This window comes from Trematomus bernacchii, unplaced genomic scaffold (assembly GCF_902827165.1).
Source record: "Trematomus bernacchii unplaced genomic scaffold, fTreBer1.1, whole genome shotgun sequence".
Classification (NCBI taxonomy): Eukaryota; Metazoa; Chordata; class Actinopteri; order Perciformes; family Nototheniidae; genus Trematomus; species Trematomus bernacchii.
In genome coordinates this window covers 356,096-377,257 of record NW_022987593.1, presented here as the reverse complement: position 1 = coordinate 377,257, position 21,162 = coordinate 356,096, and the positions used below count along the sequence as shown (strand labels likewise).

The 21,162-nt window shown below is 41.3% G+C and overlaps 2 protein-coding genes across 2 annotated transcripts in view; one reads left to right on the top strand and one right to left on the bottom strand.

Moving 5' to 3' along the window:
- Positions 1 to 11,369, bottom strand: part of si:dkey-92j12.5 (multiple PDZ domain protein) — a 35,084-nt gene extending 23,715 nt beyond the window's left edge. Inside the window, 16 exon segments of the mRNA XM_034130258.1 lie at positions 352 to 561; positions 922 to 1,083; positions 1,300 to 1,485; positions 2,588 to 2,734; positions 2,944 to 3,023; positions 3,562 to 3,636; positions 3,923 to 4,136; positions 4,520 to 4,611; positions 4,815 to 4,917; positions 5,344 to 5,451; positions 6,559 to 6,642; positions 6,998 to 7,120; positions 7,320 to 7,388; positions 8,306 to 8,524; positions 10,371 to 10,537; positions 11,357 to 11,369. Coding sequence (XP_033986149.1) covers positions 352 to 561; positions 922 to 1,083; positions 1,300 to 1,485; positions 2,588 to 2,734; positions 2,944 to 3,023; positions 3,562 to 3,636; positions 3,923 to 4,136; positions 4,520 to 4,611; positions 4,815 to 4,917; positions 5,344 to 5,451; positions 6,559 to 6,642; positions 6,998 to 7,120; positions 7,320 to 7,388; positions 8,306 to 8,524; positions 10,371 to 10,537; positions 11,357 to 11,369 — 2,052 coding nt within the window.
- A 2,454-nt stretch (positions 11,370 to 13,823) lies between these two features.
- adgrl3.1 (adhesion G protein-coupled receptor L3.1) overlaps positions 13,824 to 21,162 on the top strand; it is a 113,363-nt gene continuing 106,024 nt past the window's right edge. Inside the window, exon 1 of the mRNA XM_034130465.1 lies at positions 13,824 to 14,181. The gene's annotated coding sequence lies outside the window, so the exon portion shown is untranslated. The remainder of the gene's footprint in view (positions 14,182 to 21,162) is intronic.

The following is a 21,162-nucleotide window of genomic DNA, read 5'->3' as shown; positions in this document are numbered from 1 at the left end:
AATACTGTACCCTCAAGGAAACACACATTTAGGTAATTGTGTTGCATATCTGTGGAAATGAATGTATTTTTGGTAAATCCTGAAGAAAGCTGAATTTGAATATTTGTATACGCTGCAGCCCACAATATGATATACTGTATACTGTATGACAATATAAACGTGTCCACTGTCTGAGACTTTGCCATACAGCACCATTTATAGTATAGTATTCTCCCCATAGTTCACTCTGGGTGTATTAAGCCATTACATGAGCAGGAATACCTTAGTTTCTTGCATTAGAGTGAGGTTTTTAATTGTGAATTTGAAAAAAAAACTGACTTTTCTGCCAAAAATGTACATCTCTTTACATACCGGCAGTGGTTTGGCAACTCCAATGCAGACAGGGCCATAACCGGTGGATTTAAGGACGTGCACAGCATAATCCAGGCTTGAGCCTTCCAAGTCACTTTCATTAACAAACATGAGTCGATCACCAGGCAGCAGGCGACCATCTCGATCTGCTACACCCCCAGGCACCAGAGACCGGATTACCAGAACAGTTTTAGTGGCATCTTCTGGATCCTAGAGTCAGACATAAGGATATGCTGGTTGGATAATCGACATACATGAGATACATTGTGAATTGAATGGAATATAAATGAATGTAAACAACAAAAAAACAGAGACCAGTGTACAAGTAAATGAACAGGCTGGTCTCATTAGAGGGGCAACAAGTGATTATTGCTATAGATTTATACATTTATAACAGCAACGGACACTGCACTTTACAGTTTCTACTTGAGCTCACAAATATGCAGATTAGAAGAAGTCCACATGCTTCTCTAGTGTCTTCATCTTAGACAACCTGATGCTGATATTCTCAGACTGCAGCCTATTCCAGTCTGTTCTATTTGTAGAAAGGCTCAGAGGCATGTCTCTGACCTGGTAGTCCAGGATACTGAAGCCAAGTCCTAACTCCCCTTTCTCCAGTTCGACCACCTGAGCGTCTCTCTCCCACATGGCCAGGGGAGGGGACATTGGGGGCACGCCACGCTTGGTGATGTCCTCAGCTGTAGGACAGGGAATGACACAGCCCTGGTCCAACTGGGTCGCACAGAAAGAAGAAAAGACACAGATAGGAAGATTGATTTACAAGGAAAGAGCATGTCAGTGGCATTTGTGGGTGTCATTTTGAATGCAGGGGAACGGTAACAAGTATAATATGATATAACATAACACGTTTATACTGTCTTAAGGGAATATATTTAACCACAAAGGCTTATTCCCACTATGTATCCTTTCATCGATATGTCCCTTCACCTTGTCATTGAATTCAGCAAGTAGCTCTTTCAAGGTGAGATGTGTATCATCCTCATCCTCCTCGTCACTGTCGGGGATTGCAGGCGGTACAATGTGAGAGCACACCAGGCAAACCTCCATCGGCAGCTCCTTCAGAATATTTACCACCTCCTTATGCGTCTCTCCAATTAGAGGGATCCCATTCACCTGCCATGAAGATACATACAATATGTGTTACATATATTCCTATGGTCAGGGATTTGCAATGTCATGCTTTTAGCCTTTGAAAAATACTAGAATAAAACACAGCTGTCTGTCACTCTTGACTACAGTATCTGTGTTTCATGGAAAAACCTGCAACACAGCCCTTAAAGGTTTTTACTGATATTTAATTTCGGGTTTGCAATTACATTACATCAAGTCACAGCATGAACAATTAAAGCCGCAAGCCGTAACTTAAGCAAGCGAGGATAATAAAAAAAAAAGAGATGAACAATGGCGTTTCCATGCAGATGTTGTCTAACAAAGATCAAAGGGTTGAGCTGCGGCACAGATGTCTGCTTGTGCGCTCAAAGATAAGAAGGACATAAACCCGTTTTCAGTGTTTTCTACACCGCAAGCAAAGCTACTGTGTTGTATACATTGTCTTAAAGTTTAGCTAAAAGAGTGCTAATCATGATGAGACATATGTGCAGGTTCATGATCTTACCCAGCAAAGTGGGAGGATGGCAAGCTATACCAATACAGTACAAGCACAAATAAACTGAGGCCTCCACCCCCACCATCTTATCAGCATACTTTAATTAAGTATGCGTGTTTACTGGTGATGTTTTAGATATTTGTGTAGGTTTTAAAATGCAATATGACTCCCTTTCTGGTCTGTTCTAACTACTTTTAAAGAACAGGCTTTCATCTGCTTGAATGGAAGGCATCAACAAACCCAAACATATGATGCTGAAAACGTCAGGTCTTTTTGTTAGTTATTCACAAGATTACAAATATATTTATATATGGGATAGTGGTGGTCTAATGGATAGTGAGGTGGGCTGAATATCGGAAGGTTGTGAGTTCAAATCCCGCCAGGAACACCACCACTAGTGTGCCCTTGAGTAAGGCACTTAGCCCTTAGTTACTCCAGGGAGAATGTCCCTGTAATTGGTAATTGTAAGTCGCTTTGGATAAAAGCGTCAGCTAAATGAAATGTCATGTAATGTAATTTATTTTACCCCCAAAATATCATCTCTATATAAAATACCTGAAGAGTGAGTTGCAAAGCGATTGGAACAAAGGACCTGTGTCAGTAGGTTACCTCCAATATCTGGTCTCCGGTGAAGATCCTGCCGCTTTGACCAACAGGCCCCTCGGGTAAAACGGAGCAGAGGTAGTGATGTCCCGCCCGAGCCTCCAGACTGATGCCAAGCCCACTCGTCTCACCAAAACGCTCCAGCTGACACACCTTAAAGAGAGACATAAGGTTGAGGATTGGGAAACAAATGAAGAGAAGCAACGTTTCATGGCTGAAAGTGTAGGAGTCACAATAGGAAGAAAGTGGGTTTTTCTTCTTTAAATTGGCCATTACATGTTAATAAAAATGTAGATATGTACAATGCTATTAGCTTTTGAAACTGGTTTCTCTATGCATGTTATATTGAATGCTAGACCTACAATAACTTCATATCTCCGTCCGACTGCATGCTGCCACCTCTTCCTCAGGTCTTCCTCCTCAGCTGGCGTCAGTTTCACACCTGTAAAATGCGCATATAAACAAAGTAAAATCAAGATATATCCCATATGCGTTGTTTCTAGCCCTACATACCCCAGTATTAAACATTACAATCCCATATAAAAACATCACTTTGGCTGTTTAGAGAGAGAAACAACAAACAGACACACACGCACACACACCACACACACGCACGCACGCACGCCACTACTGGCACATATACATGCATATTCACACCCACCATCTTGAGATTTCTTGGCAAACTAATGATTTCTCGTCTGTCTATTAAAGCCCCATGGCAATCAGTGCTTATTTGGCTGTGCTCTCTAATGAAACCCAAAAAATCCTTGTCTAAATAAAGACATACAAGCAGGCGGGGCGAGAGACAAATCATCTGGAATGAGCTGAATGAGTTGGATAAACACATGACTGAACAACACTATAAATAGACTCCCATCAAAGAGCATGCTTCACTGCCACATTGCTGTTTCCTGAGCCCAATCAGCATATCAGACTAAGTCCCATGATCCAGTTCCAGACTGCACTGCAGCATGGCTTACCGTTTCTGGAATCGTGACGGGGTCGTCCGTTGGCGTATGCTGCTCGCCGGGAGATTTCCCGCAGTGAGCAGATCCCTGGAAGACGGGGAAACAGATTTTGAGCAGTGATCCAAACACAAACACACAAACAAACTTGACATCCAAGCAAGCATTGTTATAGTTTGAACAGATATCAGAGAGATGAGTTGGTTATGATTTAAACAGACATGAAAGGTAGCACCTGTGGATGATTGCTTGCATAATACGTTTATGTAAGGGCATGCTGTCAAATCACATGTTCTCTATTTCGTCAGCTCCTTCAAAAGCAATTCCCTTATGATACCCCTGAGCCAATATGTTCCCTTCTCTCAGCAAAAAGCACCTGTCTCTTGAATCTTGTTGAGGCCCATCTTGTAGGGGTTGCCCTCGTGGAAGCTGTGGGAGTGTCGGAGGGGATGCAGGGGGGGAACTGGGGGCAGGATGTGACTCAGACGGACCACCTTCCGTAGCAACCTCAGTCTGACCAGGGGGCCTGTCCTCCTCAGCACCTCCATGGCCCGCTGCTCACTGCAGCCCTGCAGACTCACCCCGTCCACCTGAGGGAGGGGACAGGATGTAAAAGTAGGAAAAGAGCCAGGATGAATGCTCAGGTATGATGGAGACAGAAGCAACATTTTAGTGGATGAAGTGGACGGTATGGAGGCAAATGAAATGGGAAAGTAAATCAATACTAATCAAAAATAAAAAACAGAGCAAGATTGAAAGCAGTAAAAGCATCAGATGATGAAGTGATGGATGGAAGTAAAAGAAAAACTATAAGCATTCCTCTTCATCAGCTTTTAAAAACCCTAATTGGTTTGTAGGTAACTACTAAAAGCTGCAAACTGCGCACATTTTGAGATGCCTTTTTTTTTGGAGACAAGGTATTTCTTCAGAGGGCTCAATAAAAAAGCCATCTGTTGTTTTTAGTGGAACTCACAGACAGAATGATGTCTCCGATGTTGATGCGTCCATCTTGATCGACAGTGCTCCCCTTCACTATGCTCTTCACTATCACACCAGCGCTGTAGACTAAGGAAAACAAGAGACAAAATGTGGTCAAACTTCGACTTGATTAAGTGAATGTAGCTCTAAATGTATACATAATCAATCATAATCACGCAATAATACCTTATACTAAGCAGGTTTATATAATTGCATATACTGTTAGTTTTCCAGTTTTTTTAAGTGAACTTAGCTTGGAATAATAATTTTAAATCGGTAGATGTTATTACCTGAGTTTAGGTCACCTATGTAGCTAGAAATGGTGAATCCAAGGCCCCGACTGTTCTTAGTGAACTGCACACTGAAATCATAGTCATCCTTCAAGTCATTGAGCTGGAAGGAAGCACAGACAATAATGAATCCAATACACAATTTTTGTGTTTAAGGGAATAATGTATTACATGTTTAATGTCACTGATAAGCCAATTATATGAATAGTTTCTGCATGACTTTAATGATGTGCTGTCAAACACACGCACGCACGCACGCACGCACGCACGCACACACACACACACACACACACACACACACACACACACACACACACACACACACACACACACACACACACACACACACACACACACACACACACACACACACACACACACACACACACACACACACACACACACACACACACACACACACACACACACACACACACACACACACACACACACACACACACACACACACACACACACACACACACACACACACACACACACACACACACACACACACACACACACACACCTTGCCGTCCAGGCTGTCCTGGCTGAGGACAGGAGAGGAGAGGTGATTGTCCTTTGTAATATCTCTGGCAATGAGCAGTTTCACCTTGGTGCCAGCATTTCGCAGAACCTGGGCCAGGTGGTCAATTGTGAAGAGATGAAAAGAAAAAGTGTATTGCAATTAAGAAATAGGTAACATAAAAAAACAGAGAGCTGCAAAGATGGTAAAGCATACTGTATAACAGATGACTTCCTTGAAACAGGCTTGGATGTTTATAGAGAATAGCTCAGAAAAAGCTGTGTGCTGCTCTTAAATGTTAACCAGAAATATATTTGCTAAATCAATGATGTCCTTTTTTTCTTAGAAAATACAGTTTTTGTGTCCTCGAAACACTTTTGATAAAAGAATATGGCACACTTCCCTGAGCTAACTATGGGCTAACAGTGACAATATATTTACACTGTATCTGTTATTTAAGCACACATTAACAACAATTGTTTGCAACCAAATATTTCCAAGACAGTGTGTATGTTATTTTCCAAGGGCCACAGCATTGTTACAGAACAAGATGTTTTCTTCTCTGGAAGGAAACTACAGGTTGTCTCAGAGTATAAGTACTTAGGAGTATTGACACAAACCTCAGTTTCAAAACCCACATCAAAAAGGTCTGCAATAAAGTGAAGTTCAATCTGTCAAATTTCAGATACATTAGAACTTCCTATCGACTGCAGCAGCAAAGCTATACCTTCACTCAATGGTTCTCGCCCACATCAACTGTCTGATAAGCTGTTCAAATGCACACTCTACAGCTCTAAAACCACTGGAATCATTATATAAACAAGCACTTAAAACACTAGACAAAAAGCCATTCCGGTATCATCATTGCCACATTGCTAAAAAGTATAATCTGTTCAGCTGGGAAAATCTCAAAGTATACAAAAACGTCTGCTTAGTTTACAAGATCACTCGTGGGTTGGCTCCTCCTCCTCTGGCTGGCTTCATCAGCCTAAAGCCCACCTCAGGGCTACTAGAAGTGTGTCTAGGGGAGACTGCACCATCCCATTTAGGAAAAATGCATTTAGCCAGGCTGTCTTTTCATTCCACGCATCCTATCAATGGACTTCAATACCACCATTCTCACCGTAGTCCTCATCCTACTACTCATTCAACAGAGCTGGCAAAAGCATACTTCAATTCATCATATAATATAGAATTTATTTTCAATTGATACCTCACCTGTGCCACCTGCTCACTGTTCATGCCTGCCAGATCTGTATCCCCGATGCGCAGGATTTGATCTCCGCTACGCAGGCGCTTATCCTAGGGAGCCCAATTACAACAACAACATTTAGTGTAAACTGTTTTTTGTGAAATATATTTACATACATTCTGCAGATTCGACATAACACACATAACTATAATACAAAGTTTCAGTATGTTCCTTCAAAGATTTAACTCATCAATAAGGAAGGGAAATATTATAGGCTAAGCTAAGCTAACCAACTCCTGGCTGCAGCTTTATACTTAAGGTCTATTATGATATAATAGGGATGCTGTCAATCTTCTTATTAACTCTGTCAAGAAAGTAAAAAAGCATATTTTACAAAATGCTTAACTACTCCTTTAACCGGCTATTTAAGTTTTGGCTATGCGATTGATTGGCAGGTGGATTTACCCGTCCGGCAGCTCCTCCAGGAAGGATGGTCTTGACCATGACTCCAGTGCTCCGCCCGCCAATGATTCCAAAACCCAGTCCTTTCCCATCATTGATTAGCTCTATCATCTCCACGTGACGCCTCTGATGTGGCAAGGGTTAGAAAAAGAGGCAAGGGAGCAGAAAAGGGAGGGAGGGAGAGAGAGAAAATCTATTTTAATTAAATGTTGAGACACCATTAACAGGTTGGAGTGCTAAAGCAGTTTGATTCCCTTGCTTATCTATATCCACAGACACACATTTACAGCTCTACATTACCACTTCACATGTGAGCCAACTGTACCTCATGGGCGATAGCAGACAGGTTTCTACCCATCGACATGGTGCGGGAGATTCGAGGGGGAGTGCAGTACTACAAAATAAATGTCATGTGTAAAACAAAAGCAAACTTTAAATGACATAGAGCAGGGGTGTCAAACTCAAATACACAGTGGGCCAAAATAAAAAAAATCGGTAGTAGTCGAGGGCCGGACTGGTTCAATGTTTATTGCAAAACTTATTGAAATAACTTATTGTACATATTAAACCTGGAACTAACAAAGCTTAAATGATTGCCTATAAAAACAACATTAAACATTAAATAATCAGTTGCATTCATTTCTTATGGCTCTATCTGCCGCTTTTCTGGAGTCATTTCTTATGATTACATTTTTCCACAGGCCAACAACAGCTTCAAAAAAACTATTTCCCTCAATGGAAAAACCAAACATGCCCTGTTGTCGCAAGAAAAAAAGTGCAAAAGGAAACATCCATGTAAACTCAGTTTGCTGCTCTGTGATAGTTCAAGCCAGATACTTGGCATCTCATCTTGGGTGCAAGTTCATCAATGTTTGGGCTCAGGCTCTGAGCTGAGGAAATCCTCAGGATTGAGTGAAGGTGTGCGTGCAATATACCGGCGGGCCAGATCGAATAGTAATTAAAAATTATCCTGCGGGCCGAAATTAAATCCACCAAGGGCCTGATTTGGTCCCCGGGCCTTGAGTTTGACACATGTGACATAGAGTTAGCGGCCCTGCCTCTAACGCCTAACAGGCTCTTAGCTGAAACCACCAGACAATGTAACATCCAACTGTGCTTGAGTTTATAATGTAATGTTATATTCTGAAATGTAAAATGTGACATTTGGAATGGTAATGTGGCATATTTTACAATTGAAAGAAAAAAACAACAATGTGGAAACACTAAGTTGATGCATGGACTTCAACAATGAATTGCTTATAACCAAACTACCTCCTAGGTCCTCATGTCTACAATGGGTGTTTTACTTACTGGGGATTCAGTGTGAATGCAGTTGTCTGAGTAGATGTCTGAGAAGGACAGATCCGGGGAGCCCAGAGAAGTGAGGCTGTTGTCGCTATAGATGGATCTGGCAGTGCCTCGGTTCTCTATGGCCCATGTGTAGGAGTCACTGTGGCTCAGTGCCTTCAGTTCCAGTGCCATGCCATGGCAGGGGCCACAGTTCATGGAAACAGATTTGGAAATCTTCCCCTGGTAGGATTGAAGGAGCAATACCGAATGGAAAGATAGCACAAATGTTGAGATAAGAGGATACAAGTGTAGAAATAGAGATGACGCATGTAAAAGAAATTGGTGGGATGGAGAGATAATAAATTAATGAGTGAGGGATTTAAGGATTCGAGGGAAGGGGGACATAAAGATTGAGAGGTAAATGGATGAGGGAGATAAAGAAATGGGGAAGGGGATTGATAGAGTGGTGGAGACATTAATTGAAGAACAAAGATATGGAGGGTGAGGAGCCGGATAAGTGCAGAGAGATGGTTTTAAAATTGAGCAGAAAGAGAAAAGATAGGAAAGCAAGAATACAGGGTTCTGAGATAAGTGCTTCTGTTCAATAGCACGTAACCACAAGATTGTTCCCTTTTGTCTTTAAGGTTTTCTGTTTCAAAGTGAAAAAGGGATTTCCGGAAGATACATATTTTTTTATCTGTATGCTATTTCATTCTAACAATTGTAACACCTGTTGAAGTACTGTAGCAGTAGCAGAATAAAAGAAAGAGCTATATCAAAACCTCAATTTATTTGCTCCTATTTTCTTTTTGCCACTGTAAGTTTGACAAGAAACAAGATCGTGAACCAACAAAAAACGTGGTCAGTGTCTGTCTTGATAAAAATACAGAAACCATTGACATGATCCAGCAGTGCCATGTTTCCTGGAATGTAGAGATAGTAATTGGTTACGAGCTGACACTACACACAGCTCCAGTAATGTAATGATCCTTGTGTGTGGACTGTGGTGTGGTGCTTATAGGGTCAGCCCATTAAAGCACACCACAACAGACGATTACAAAGCCATGATCATTACCACTACAACAGCGGTTAAATAAGTACTCAGATGTTTGAATTAGGGCGAAGTAGCAATACAGCATGTACTGTTACATGTAAAGGTTGTCTATTGGGCCGCTTATGTATAGACTCACACAACATAAATCCCTCTCAATCACCACTTATGACCCATTTGCAGGGCCTTCTGAATGCATTTTAATTGTTTTTTTGCTGATGTTTCTAGGCGTCACCCTATCCAAAAACATAGCAAACAGGTGCCAGATCGTGAGCATGCATTCAAGATGAAATAGCAAAAATACCAAATCCTTATAAAAAGCAAAAATAACTCGGCGAAGCACTAAGCGTACAGCTTGTTCAAAAACAAGATTGAACTGTGGTTGGCTTTGGTACACTGAAGAGTACCCTGACACTTATTGAGCAGGGGAGAAGGGCCAACTCAATATACTATACTATACTTAACTATACTGTTCAAGTATTGACCTATTATAATATACCATAATGTTTATATTATTTGTTTGCTGATTTCATTTAATATCGTTAGATTTAATCTGTAAACAAATGTAGAAGTTAACTGTTTTTTTGTGTAAAAGTATTAAATAGCAGGAATTGGAATTACACAAAGTCAAACCTTAAAAATGTACTCAAGTAGAGGAAATGTTGAAAAAAGGTATTAACTGACGAACACAATACATACCTAGATTATCTGATAAATTGCAAAAAAAACAACTCTACAGTAGATGTGAACTGGATATGATGAACTAGACAAGCTGACACTTCAGAAACAGACATAAACTCAAAACTTGTGACACTCTTCGGATGACTTTTGCAGACTCAACATGTTACAGTATATAGACGTGTGTACCTTCCTGCCTCTCTCTCTCTGTCTGTCTCAGGGCTTTAGTGGTAAGCTTAGGTAAGCTGATTAGTCATCCAGTTTGGTTCCTGCATTCAGTATTTTGGGAATAATTCCGGCTCCTTCCCCACCATTCAATATACAGCTAACACCCACACAGTCATGCTCACGCTGTACCTTTGCCGGGGGCTTCCGCTGAGCTTGCTGTAAGCTGAGTATATGATGGAACAGGGGGCTCTGCAGGACCGTCTTGAGCAGGGAGAGCTTCTCCTGTGTGGGGGCTTCTCCTCTCTCCTTAAGTTTGGCTTGAAGTCTCTCCACAGCTTCCAAGGCACAATGAGTATCTGCAGAGATATTGTATATTTTGTGTCAGTCGGAGACTTCTTCACATTTTGCTGCTTTGTGACCCCTTACAAACCCCACACCTTTAATAATAAGCAATGAAAGGTCAATCATTTATGGAGACCAATGGGAAAATAGAAATGACTTATCATTCAAAGTTACTTTAAACACTGTCTTTAGAATCTAAAATGACCTTCTCTGTCAGCACTGATCCACACAGTGATAAGGATAACATAACACATGTTTGGGGATATTTGAGTGAACAGAAACTGTATTTGTGTAAAAATAAATCCCTCAACCATAGCCACTAGAGTGTGAGTTCTTTCCATACCAAAGTCTTCAAATGTCAAAAATATTATGTTCTTAATCTCCTGGTAAAGTAAAAAATGTATGCTAATAAAGCTACACAAAAAAACGTCAAGGAACTTTTAAGATAATATTAGAGAGGATGTGCAATCCATTCTGCAACACGGAAAAGCAAAAGCTGATATGTCACGTCAGGTCATATTGCCCTTGTTTATTTATTGCAGCAGGAACTAATGAGAGCAAGTCACAACTGCAGTAATCGTATGTGGCAGGAGGTTAAGACCCTATAAACTCTTCACCACAAAGTTTTGACTACCGATCAGACTGTGAGTCCTGTGCCACCTGCACATGAAACTATTTTCTCCTGCCTGGCTGCAGCAACCATGCCTGACACCTTAATTGTAAGCCTCTAATGATGGTGGCGGCGGGGACTGTTAGTAATACGTTTAACAGTTACTGAAATGTGTTTGGTTTAAAAGGGAGCAATACATATGCAGATCACTGAATACAAGTACCCATGATTTCCATTGTAGACAAGTTGTTCAGATGAAATGTGTCGTTCTGACTCAGTTAAATGTCATTCTTCTCTTTTTGGCACCTGCAACAACAACAAAACAAAGGTTTTCTGTGTTAACATAACTTTGTACAGATTTCAATTTGACAGACAATGTACTTGAGAAAGTTGACAGTATATTAAAAGTTCCAAGGTTAGTTTTCCTCTTTCTCCTTGAAGATATCTCTTTTGATACACGATATTTAAAATAATGGCAGAACAAGATTTGACTCTCCCCCTTCTCATGTGCAAGGACTAATTAGTGTCAATTTACATCTGTTTTTTATAATTGATCCTTTCACCTCCACATACTCCTTTCCAAGGCCCTTGCCACGCTTGTTTGCAAGCGCCTTGCTTGTCAACTAATGCTCTTTAGCAGGATTTAAATCTCCACCAAAAGGCTTTATCAGCCGGTGACGGTAATTAAAAGCGACACATGGCCTCCCAACCATTCTGGCTGGAGGGGAAGCCTGTATAGCATCAAAGCATGATACCAATAGCATGATTTGATTTAGCAAAACGATGGGCTGGAAATGACAACGTCTCATCTGAAATCTAATTAAGGGGCATTGATAGGCAGTAGAGGTATCGCAGTACTTATATGCCCTTCACGGCAAGTCTAATGACATCTTTATCTTATACCATTGATGTCAAAGCGATACTGACTGCTGTATAAATACAAAAATCACATTACAGATGAATGATTTACAGTAATTACGCAGACGCATTAGTTACTAATTTGATATGTAATCAACAAGGCCGTGTGGTAATTAATTTAAAGATGACCCAGACACGTTAGACCTATCACTGTGACGAACACACGGACATCACGGACAGTTAAAAATTGCTTATCGCAGAAAGCCTCCTCTCACCTCCATTGCTTCGCCGGTGGGCTATCAACAGGTCCCCACTGAGCTCCAAGCACATCCACCTCCTCCACCAATACCGAATAAAAAGGATGACACTTTTCTGTTGGGATAAGTCATTAAAGCTTATTCAGAGACGGCAAGATATCAAGAAGCAACATGCGCGCTTTATTTTCCAGAATTGTGTCCGGGGCTTGAGCGCTCCGTGCAGTGCGCATGTCACCCTCTGATCTTCAGCCAGAGGGCTCATCCCTAAAGTAAGTAAGAGAACTGGCCACAGTAATCCCGTAATACATTCACTGAGACACTCCGCAAACAATGTTCACAGATATTATGGTGACTCCAATCTCACAATTCCTGTCCCGAAAACTCCCTTGCGAAACCATTACTTAAGAAAAGGTTATTAGGAATGCTTTTATATAGGTGCTTAAATTACATTTACACCAAAAATTGAAGTAAAAAAACTCGTAATGTATTTGCCTACATGAAGCACGAACAACAGGTTGCAATTTGAATGAGTCCTTACTTTTTTATATAGGCCTATTTGTAATTAGGATAATTTACGCATAGCCTGGGTTTAAATAAAATATTGATTTCCAATTACGATATTTTAATTTGATAAGCTATTCTATTTTAACATTTCCATTGCTGCTAATTGTCCCAATGTGAGGTTTCCCCAGCTGACACCTATACCAGGCAAACCGCTTTAGGCTGAATTATAATAGTCCACCTTTCATGGCTTTCGAAACCCCAAACCGGAATCCAGGGACCATAATGAGACATGGGTTCTGGGAGGCCAAGAGTAACCTAAATAATGTACATTATTTATTTCTATTTAGCTGACAATGTTATAATGAACTGTATGCCAATATGCCTATATTGTTGTCATCCTGAGGAACAATTATGCAATCATACCCAGGTCATGTCAAACAAACAAACAAACAAACAAACAAACAAACAAACAAACAAACAAACAAACACACACACAAACACACACACACACACACACACACGCACACTGTAGTTAGGGCTTCTAATAAACTGGTGGGTCGTACTGTATGTGCTCTGTCTAAAACCTCCCGTGAAAAGTTTGGGAACCCCTGTGTGTTTCACACGGCAGGTGGAGCCCTCGCTCCAGACATTTAGGAGCCAGATCCAGTTCCATGTTTTCCGCAAGACACCCCACTTCATCTCTCCCTCTTTTCCTCGCTCTCCCTCTCTCTCTCTCCCTCTCTCTCTCTGCATCCCCAAGGCAGGAATCATCACCCCCCTCCCCAGCCCTCCATCCACCCTCGGCTCCCCGCCCGCCCGCAACGTAACGCTCCTTTCGCCGGGCTGCGCTCGATCAACCGAGCATCCACCGCTCCTCCAAATTGGTTTGTCATTTCTGACCCCTCTCTCTCTGTGTTGACCACGGTCCTCTGCTCCGCTGCGCTCTGCGCCTGTGGACTTCAGCTAAAGTCAGTGGGAACATAAAGGCAGCAGAGGAAGATAAGGAGAGAGAAAGGGAGGGAGGGAGGAAGGGATACAGACAGACGGATAGAGAGGGAGAGAGAGAGAGAGATACGCCTCTGTCCTCCTCCAGCACTCCACTGGACTAGTGCGTTTGGACGGACGCGATTCCTCCTCCTGTGTGAGCGCTGATCGGGATACTAAGCACGCAGCTTTTGGTTTATTAGACCCTCAGCGTTATCTCCATCCCCTATTTGGGTAAGATTTACCCACGTCGTTGTGTTGCAGCAGCAAGAAATAACCACAGACCCGAAGTCAAGGCGCCAATCAGTGAAATTATTTATCGACGGGAAGATTTATTTCTATCCAAGATTGTGGGGACTGTATGACAGAGCGCAGCAAAGCTTTTCCCTGACTCTCTGCGCTGGATGTGTATACATGCACGTATATTGCTGCGGCTGGTGATACGGTAAGGATCCAATATGTATTCCTGTACACATTTTTCGCAGACATCCCTGGTGTACGTCGGTAAATCTCTTTTATATATGTCAACCCGTGTCTCTCAGTGACCTGCTAGAAAAGCAATACGGCAGCGCTGACTTTGGTTCTCACGGATGCCCATGGGAATGTGGCCTGCGATTATTGTACTTAAGGGGCGCGGAAACTGGTCCTAATGGACGGGGGGTAACATGTAATGTAGTTCGCGTATTTGTACAGATAATGGTCCGGCGACTTGTGGCTGGATGGGCGTCGCTAGGATGTGGCTAAGTAATATGCAACGTTACCTATTACATCTCCGGACAAGAATCAATGCAATCATATTATCCCATGACGGCTCCTCGGCTGGGGTATACACATAATTATTATTCTGTGCCCGCGTGCATCTGCCTCACTGCAGGGTGCAATGATAAATCACAAGCCTCGGCATGATGGATGACAGATAGACTCTGCTCACCTCCTCGGGGTTTTTTCTCCTATTTTATATGGCTGTCATTTGAGTGTATTGGAATGCAGTTAGCTTATTGTCTAGGCTACTGTGCTGCTTTGTCAGCCGCAGTCTAAAATCCAGAGTAAATCCAGCTACTCAGGAATAAAATGAGTATCCGGCAGGCTAGTGCACCCTCAGGAGACGTCAATCATGCGGATTCATGAGTGAAAGCTGTAGCTCTTATTTACAGCAGAGGCATCCAGGGTGGCAGATGACCTTGATGTGCCTCTGAAAACTACTGAAGGTTGCACAGTTCTTCAGTCTTGACCTAAACCAAAAACAGCTCTTTACTGACATTACAGAGTGTACTCTTTGTAATCAGCTGGCTCCACTGAAAAGGTAAATAGCCTAATCCTCTTTGTGTCTGATGAGGATTTTACGAGTTATCATAAGTGGCCTGCTTCAAAAATAAATGCAAATATCTGGCAATCAAAGCACCATTCACCAGTAATTTGCTGTGTGTCTGTTTGGGTGGCTGGCCCTTTTGAATCACTACTCTCCAAATTCAAATGGCTATCAGCAGATATATTGTGTGCAAACTCTGTTCAGAGCCGGTTCAGTGTGACATAAAGGGCAAATATAAGCGCTACAGGAGTGGTTGACAATATGTTGACTCATCTGTCAGTGTTGCAGGTAAGAGAAGTGGGTCCCCTGAGGTAGGGAAATGGTCAGTGTATGCAGTTATCTGTATGTCCGTGTTAGTGAAATTGGACATAGTTTTGCTTGGCTGCCATTTTAGCAGCATCTGTTAAAGCACACGCCTGTCTCCAAGGAGATTATCATGTTTGTGGACGAGATGAACATCACTAAGTCATTTCTCATCCATGCATCTGTTTGTGTGTAATCGATCCTCCAGTTACTTGCATTTGTTTGCCAGGTTGATTATTATTCATTTTTAAAGTTTGAGAAGAATGAAGCGTCCATAATAAATACATCTATACTATGATGTGCAATTTCTAAAGTTGGTGCTTGTAGGGGGGCCCACAAGTTGTTTATTTGTTTTAAACAGTGGAGAAACAAATGGAACCTCAACATTGTTAGTGCTTTTCAGTCTGATCTTACATCTGTAACAGTGAATGTTTACTTTTCTGACAGGCTCAGATGGCTTCTCCAGAGAGCCACATGATGTTTGTCAGACATCACACCAAGCAAGGTGCAAGGTGTGTCAAAGAGCACCTTGGGTAACGTTAAGCGGTGACACCCACACAACACCAATGTTGTCAAAGCACTTGAAGCTGTATGATATTAATATAATGTGCAACAGCAACAATCAAGAATTCTGCTGACAGAAGGTCTATCAGTCTTTCTTTAATTAGGTCACTGATTCATTTCACTTGTTATGATGCATGACTAAAACCAGAAGCTATTTTTTGGGGAAAAAGCAGGGGGCATATATATTACGATAGGTGTCCAATTTAGATGGTTCTGCTCGATTGACCGATGGCTGACTTTCTTTATTTAGAGGAGTTCATGTAACCAAATATTTGGCTTGGATTTGAAAGGCTCCAAAAACAATATCTGACCCTGTAATGGAAGCAGCCTGTGATTTATACAAGAGAGATCATATATTAAATATCTAGTGCGCACATCCAAACCTCGACATAATGAAAATATACCTCGACAGACAACATGATCCTTTGCAGACAGGCAATAACAGACACATATACACACTTGTATATTAAGACAAGCAGGGAAATAATCAGTTTTGAAACCAGGGTAAAATCTTGTTACTGAAGTCTCCATTTCCATCGTCAAGGGTTATTAGAGAGTCCAACTTCAACACTGCAATTAATTCTGTTCAGTGGGCACATAGAACCTAAGGGCTGATTTCCCCTGAACCATTTTAACAAAGCGTTTTCCTAAAGAATTTGCAGTTCCTGAAATTCAGTCTTCTATTTTGGTAATTTATAGCAAGGTAAAGGTTTGTGAGTCAGAGAGCCTTGTAGATAAACAGAAGCTGTTTTTGTATTTTGCACAAAGAGACAACCAACCTGCATAAATAAATTGCCACTCATGAAAACCAAAACAAATCTTAATGCTGCAATAATAAGATTAAGTTTCACTGAAAGCGGAGCTGTTGAATTTTACTGCACTGTTTCCTAATGCGACGATGATTCACATTCCTTGTCTCAACCCCACATTGTGGGCCCAGTGTAACCTCATTCTAAGGCCCTTTCCTGCTCTAGACGACATCTCTCTCCCGTATAGAAATAATGAGGCCAGATCCTTGCCCGTCTTTTTCATCCAGCTAAAGTACTCCGTCATGTGTTAACACATCCTCACTCCTACCCTTTCCTTCCCTCAAAGAATAACCCCGGCTCTCTGCATTTTCAACCATTGACAGGAGCGATAAGCTCAGTTCACCTCTCTTAATGTGTGAAGCTCGCCTCCAATATCATTCAACCTTATTAGAGGTTGAGACCATGTGAGAGGACTGCACAGTAACTTTGCAACCTGATTGGATATATGCTTAGGAAAAGGGAAAACCAGTAGCAGACGGCTGGCTGTCAGATCTCGGGGCATTCACTGACTCATTGCTCCTATGGCCTCGACTAGAATAGCCCTCCAGAGATGGATGTCTTACTTTGCCTAAATATGGAACTGTAGGAATAATTTCTGCGTGAACAACCGCTGCCTATTATCTGTCTGTCTTTTAGGGCCGATCGGAGGCAATGTACACTGTTGGCTTGACTGCCCGCGTAGTCTGTTAAGTGAGCTGTTTGTGTGTATTGTTGAATGGGATGCATGTTGTATTCCTGCTCAATGAATATTGCATTGTTAATGAGTAGGCTGTGATCATACTATTAAATAGTCAATAGTCAGCATATCATTTAATCTTATAATTAGATCTTAAATAGTTTATATTGATAGATTGAGTCTGCATTAAACTGCAACATAAAGACAGAATAAGCAATTAAAAAATATAACTCTTACGTTTTCTTAAGATGTACTCCTGCAAAAACAGCTACAAGTAGCAAAATCAAATCTGTGAAATAAGATGAAAAGTCCACACACCTCCTTAAATGTTTAATTGCAAGTTGCTTTAATCAGCGTTTTGTAATCGGGAAATTACAGAAGAGTTGTGATCCAACTCATTGGAATGGGATACAATTTATAGACAAATCAATAAATGTAAATTAATTGTAAAACCAACAGCCATCAAATATGTGGCAAAGTGATAATGTCTGTGGCTCTTGCCTACTTTGTATTTATTGCTACTTTCCTACCATAAAAATCCTAAAGAGAACAATCAGTCAATCTAATGAATGGACACCGTAACAGTAAAAACACGCTGATGGCCGTAGTTCACAATCTTGTTCCCTTTCTTTGGAGTGATCAATCGGCTTAGTCGGGTAAAATCAATGTCACATCTCACAATAATGTTTTTTTTCTTTGGGACTGACTTTAATTAATTTTGCTTTGACCAGTTGACCAGTCGCAGTTTTTTAAATGTATTTCTTAGGCAGCTCTTATTATTCCATGTCCAGATTTGTGTCATCATTGACTTTTATTTATTGTGATTTTATTGGTTGCAAAACACCTTGTAATACAGTTTTGAAGTGGGCTATATAAAGTGAAGATGAAGGTTATCATTGTGCCATTCTGAAGTGCTAGTAAAATCCAATGCCTTCTAGAGTAAGGAGGCTGTGAAGGGGTACATTTATGGTATTCTTTATACAATTGTTCTTGTTAACAAATACGAGACATATGGCTATCATCAACATTATTGATTTTCAAAGTGTACATCTTAGCCTTTCAATCAATTGTTGACTTACTGTAAACCATGCTGTGCAGTTTACAATAAAAAGTCCCAACATGTGTGTGTACAGTATATCTACAGGTTAATTATTTTATTATGGAAATGACCTTTACTTTCAGCGCTCGTTTTGTCTCTGAACTACATGTTTAATCACCTGCTCTCTATTTTAGCTACTGCATCCACAGCCCATTGTCTTTTAAAACCTCTCACTCACTCAGTAGTTGATATGCCTCTTTCACAAAGAAAAAAAACATTTGTTCTCTCAGTCAACACATCTCCTGTCCACACCTCTCCTCTGTGCCCTTCACCTCCCTGCGCCCCACTCCAGGCTGTCACCACTCAATAGAAAAAACACACACACACACACACATGCATGCATTTCTTCCTACAGACACTCCAAACACACATCAATGTGATACACATCAATTACCATCAGTCTCTCGGTCTCTCACACACACACGTTTGCACTTGTATGCTAACACATTTATAAGCTCACACACCCACGAAAAACAACACATAGACACTGCTTGCAATTGAATATTTAAGGACACACACAGTGCCATTAGGGTGCTGAATGGAGAATCAGTATACAAGGCCAGAGTGATTGTAAGAAGCTCACTCCAAGGTCTGCCGATTATTTTGGTCTCTGCAGGAAATCATTTACAATAGCACTCACCCCTCCTCTCCTCTTCCTTGTTCAGTCCATTTAAACAGCGTGTTACTGTGTGTGTGTGTGTGTGTGTGTGTGTGTGTGTGTGTGTGTGTGTGTGTGTGTGTGTGTGTGTGTGTGTGTTTGTGTGTGTGTGTGTGTGTGTGTGTGTGTGTGTGTGTGTGTGTGGGTGCGCACTGTGCATATGCAAGTCTTAAGTCAGTCACCACAGTATTGATGGGGAAATGTCTTTGCTGTGTACTTTGTGTGGCTGAATATAGCGTGCTGCGGAGGCCTCGCTTGTTTAGAGAATGGGGTGCTTGGAAATGAGTCATACACAATGTGATGCAACACAGCGGAGCAGATTTGAATTATGGGGCAATGAACAATGAGGTCATCACAGGGCTGGGGGCATAAATCTCCCAGTGTCGTGGTACAACACAGCATTTCTTATCAATGGAGGAAACTGCAACAGGAATTGAAAATGCTGTATTGTTTAAAGGACCGATTCAATGTTGCAAATAAAAGGACTGGGTTGGTTGACTTTGAGTGAATGAGACAATGGAAGGGGATTTCTGGTTTGATTGAAATGACATCGTTTTTTTAGTACCATTTACTTCAACAAGCAGTTATAGCACACCCGATGATTCTTTGCAGATTGTTAATTTGTTGCCATATTTCCTTTCCTCTTATATCCACCATACTGCAACCAATGATATTTTCCATATCTTTTCCTTCTTCAGCAGATTGTCCACAATCAGCGTCTTCTGTAATACCATCATCCCCAGGCCCCTCTTAGATTTCCTGCTTACTGGGCTTTTACTTTAACTGCATTACATACATCTCCCACTCCCTGTTCATCTGCTTCCTTTCAGCATAAACCAAGCTGAAAGATCTAACTCGATGTGAAGCGACTGGTCGTTTTATGGTAAATGAAAAAAAAAAAATATTGTCATGTATTGTGCCTGTTCAGTGGCACTGCTGTGATCTTGATTGATATCGAATGGCGTTTTCATTCCAAGTCTTTGAGAGTGAGAATATGTGCCAGGGAGTATTGATCTGTAGCTTAGTAGATGGTGCAGTGTGATAGGCTGAAGGAGGGTGAGGATGACTAGATGGTTATGCTTGATGGAACAAAGATATTAACAGATGTAGAAATGATCAATGGCTCGATAAAGTATGTTTACATCATTTGCAGCGTTTTGTGTTTTTCTCCTAATGATATCGGGCTGACTAGCTTTGTCTTAAGTGCAAATATAGCACCTAACTCTGCCTAAGGCTGAGTTCCCTCTGACTGGCTGGTGAATTATTTGGTGTGAGCATGATACTCAAATCGACTGCGTTACGTTTAGCACATTCACTATGCGTGACTCTAAAAGAAGCTGTGTGGGTCTGTTTCGGGCAGAGGACGTTACAACTCATTTAAGATAAAAGCACCATGCCCCTTTCGCATGTATCAGCACCCGTCAATTTCGTCCCTGACGTATCTTTCACATTTTGCAATAAAACCATTTTACCACCTCTGTGTTTTTGTAAGGGAGCCTGATAGTGTCACACCAAGATAGATGACTACCACTCTGGCCCATGGGCCTGCAGCAATAACTTACATGGACCACGTGTCTGTTTTCTAACCATGTAAGAAATTGTGTGCCTGCTCTCCTGCAGTGTGCTTATGTGCGTTTTTAACTCGAATGGCTCTCGCTCAAACGGTATGTATGATAGATGAGACTGCATCCATCACATGTATTGAGATGAGAGGGAATTGGGCTAGGACCTTTATTTTACAGAAAGAGTTTGCTGAAGCAAGTCTTTAACAAATCATATTAGGTATTTTAAGCCAATCTTTGTCTTAAACTCAAGCTACACTGTTCCTAAAAGCTATTTTTATAGGGAGATGTTGGTGTGTGTCTTTGTTTTTTGTTATGTGTGTGTGTTTGTGTGTGTGTATTTGCATGTATTGTAACATGTCATTGTCTAGGGGTGCATATAGTAGTACAATGGTTCATAATCACAGGACACATCAACCAGTTTTTTGTTTCATCATGTGCACCTC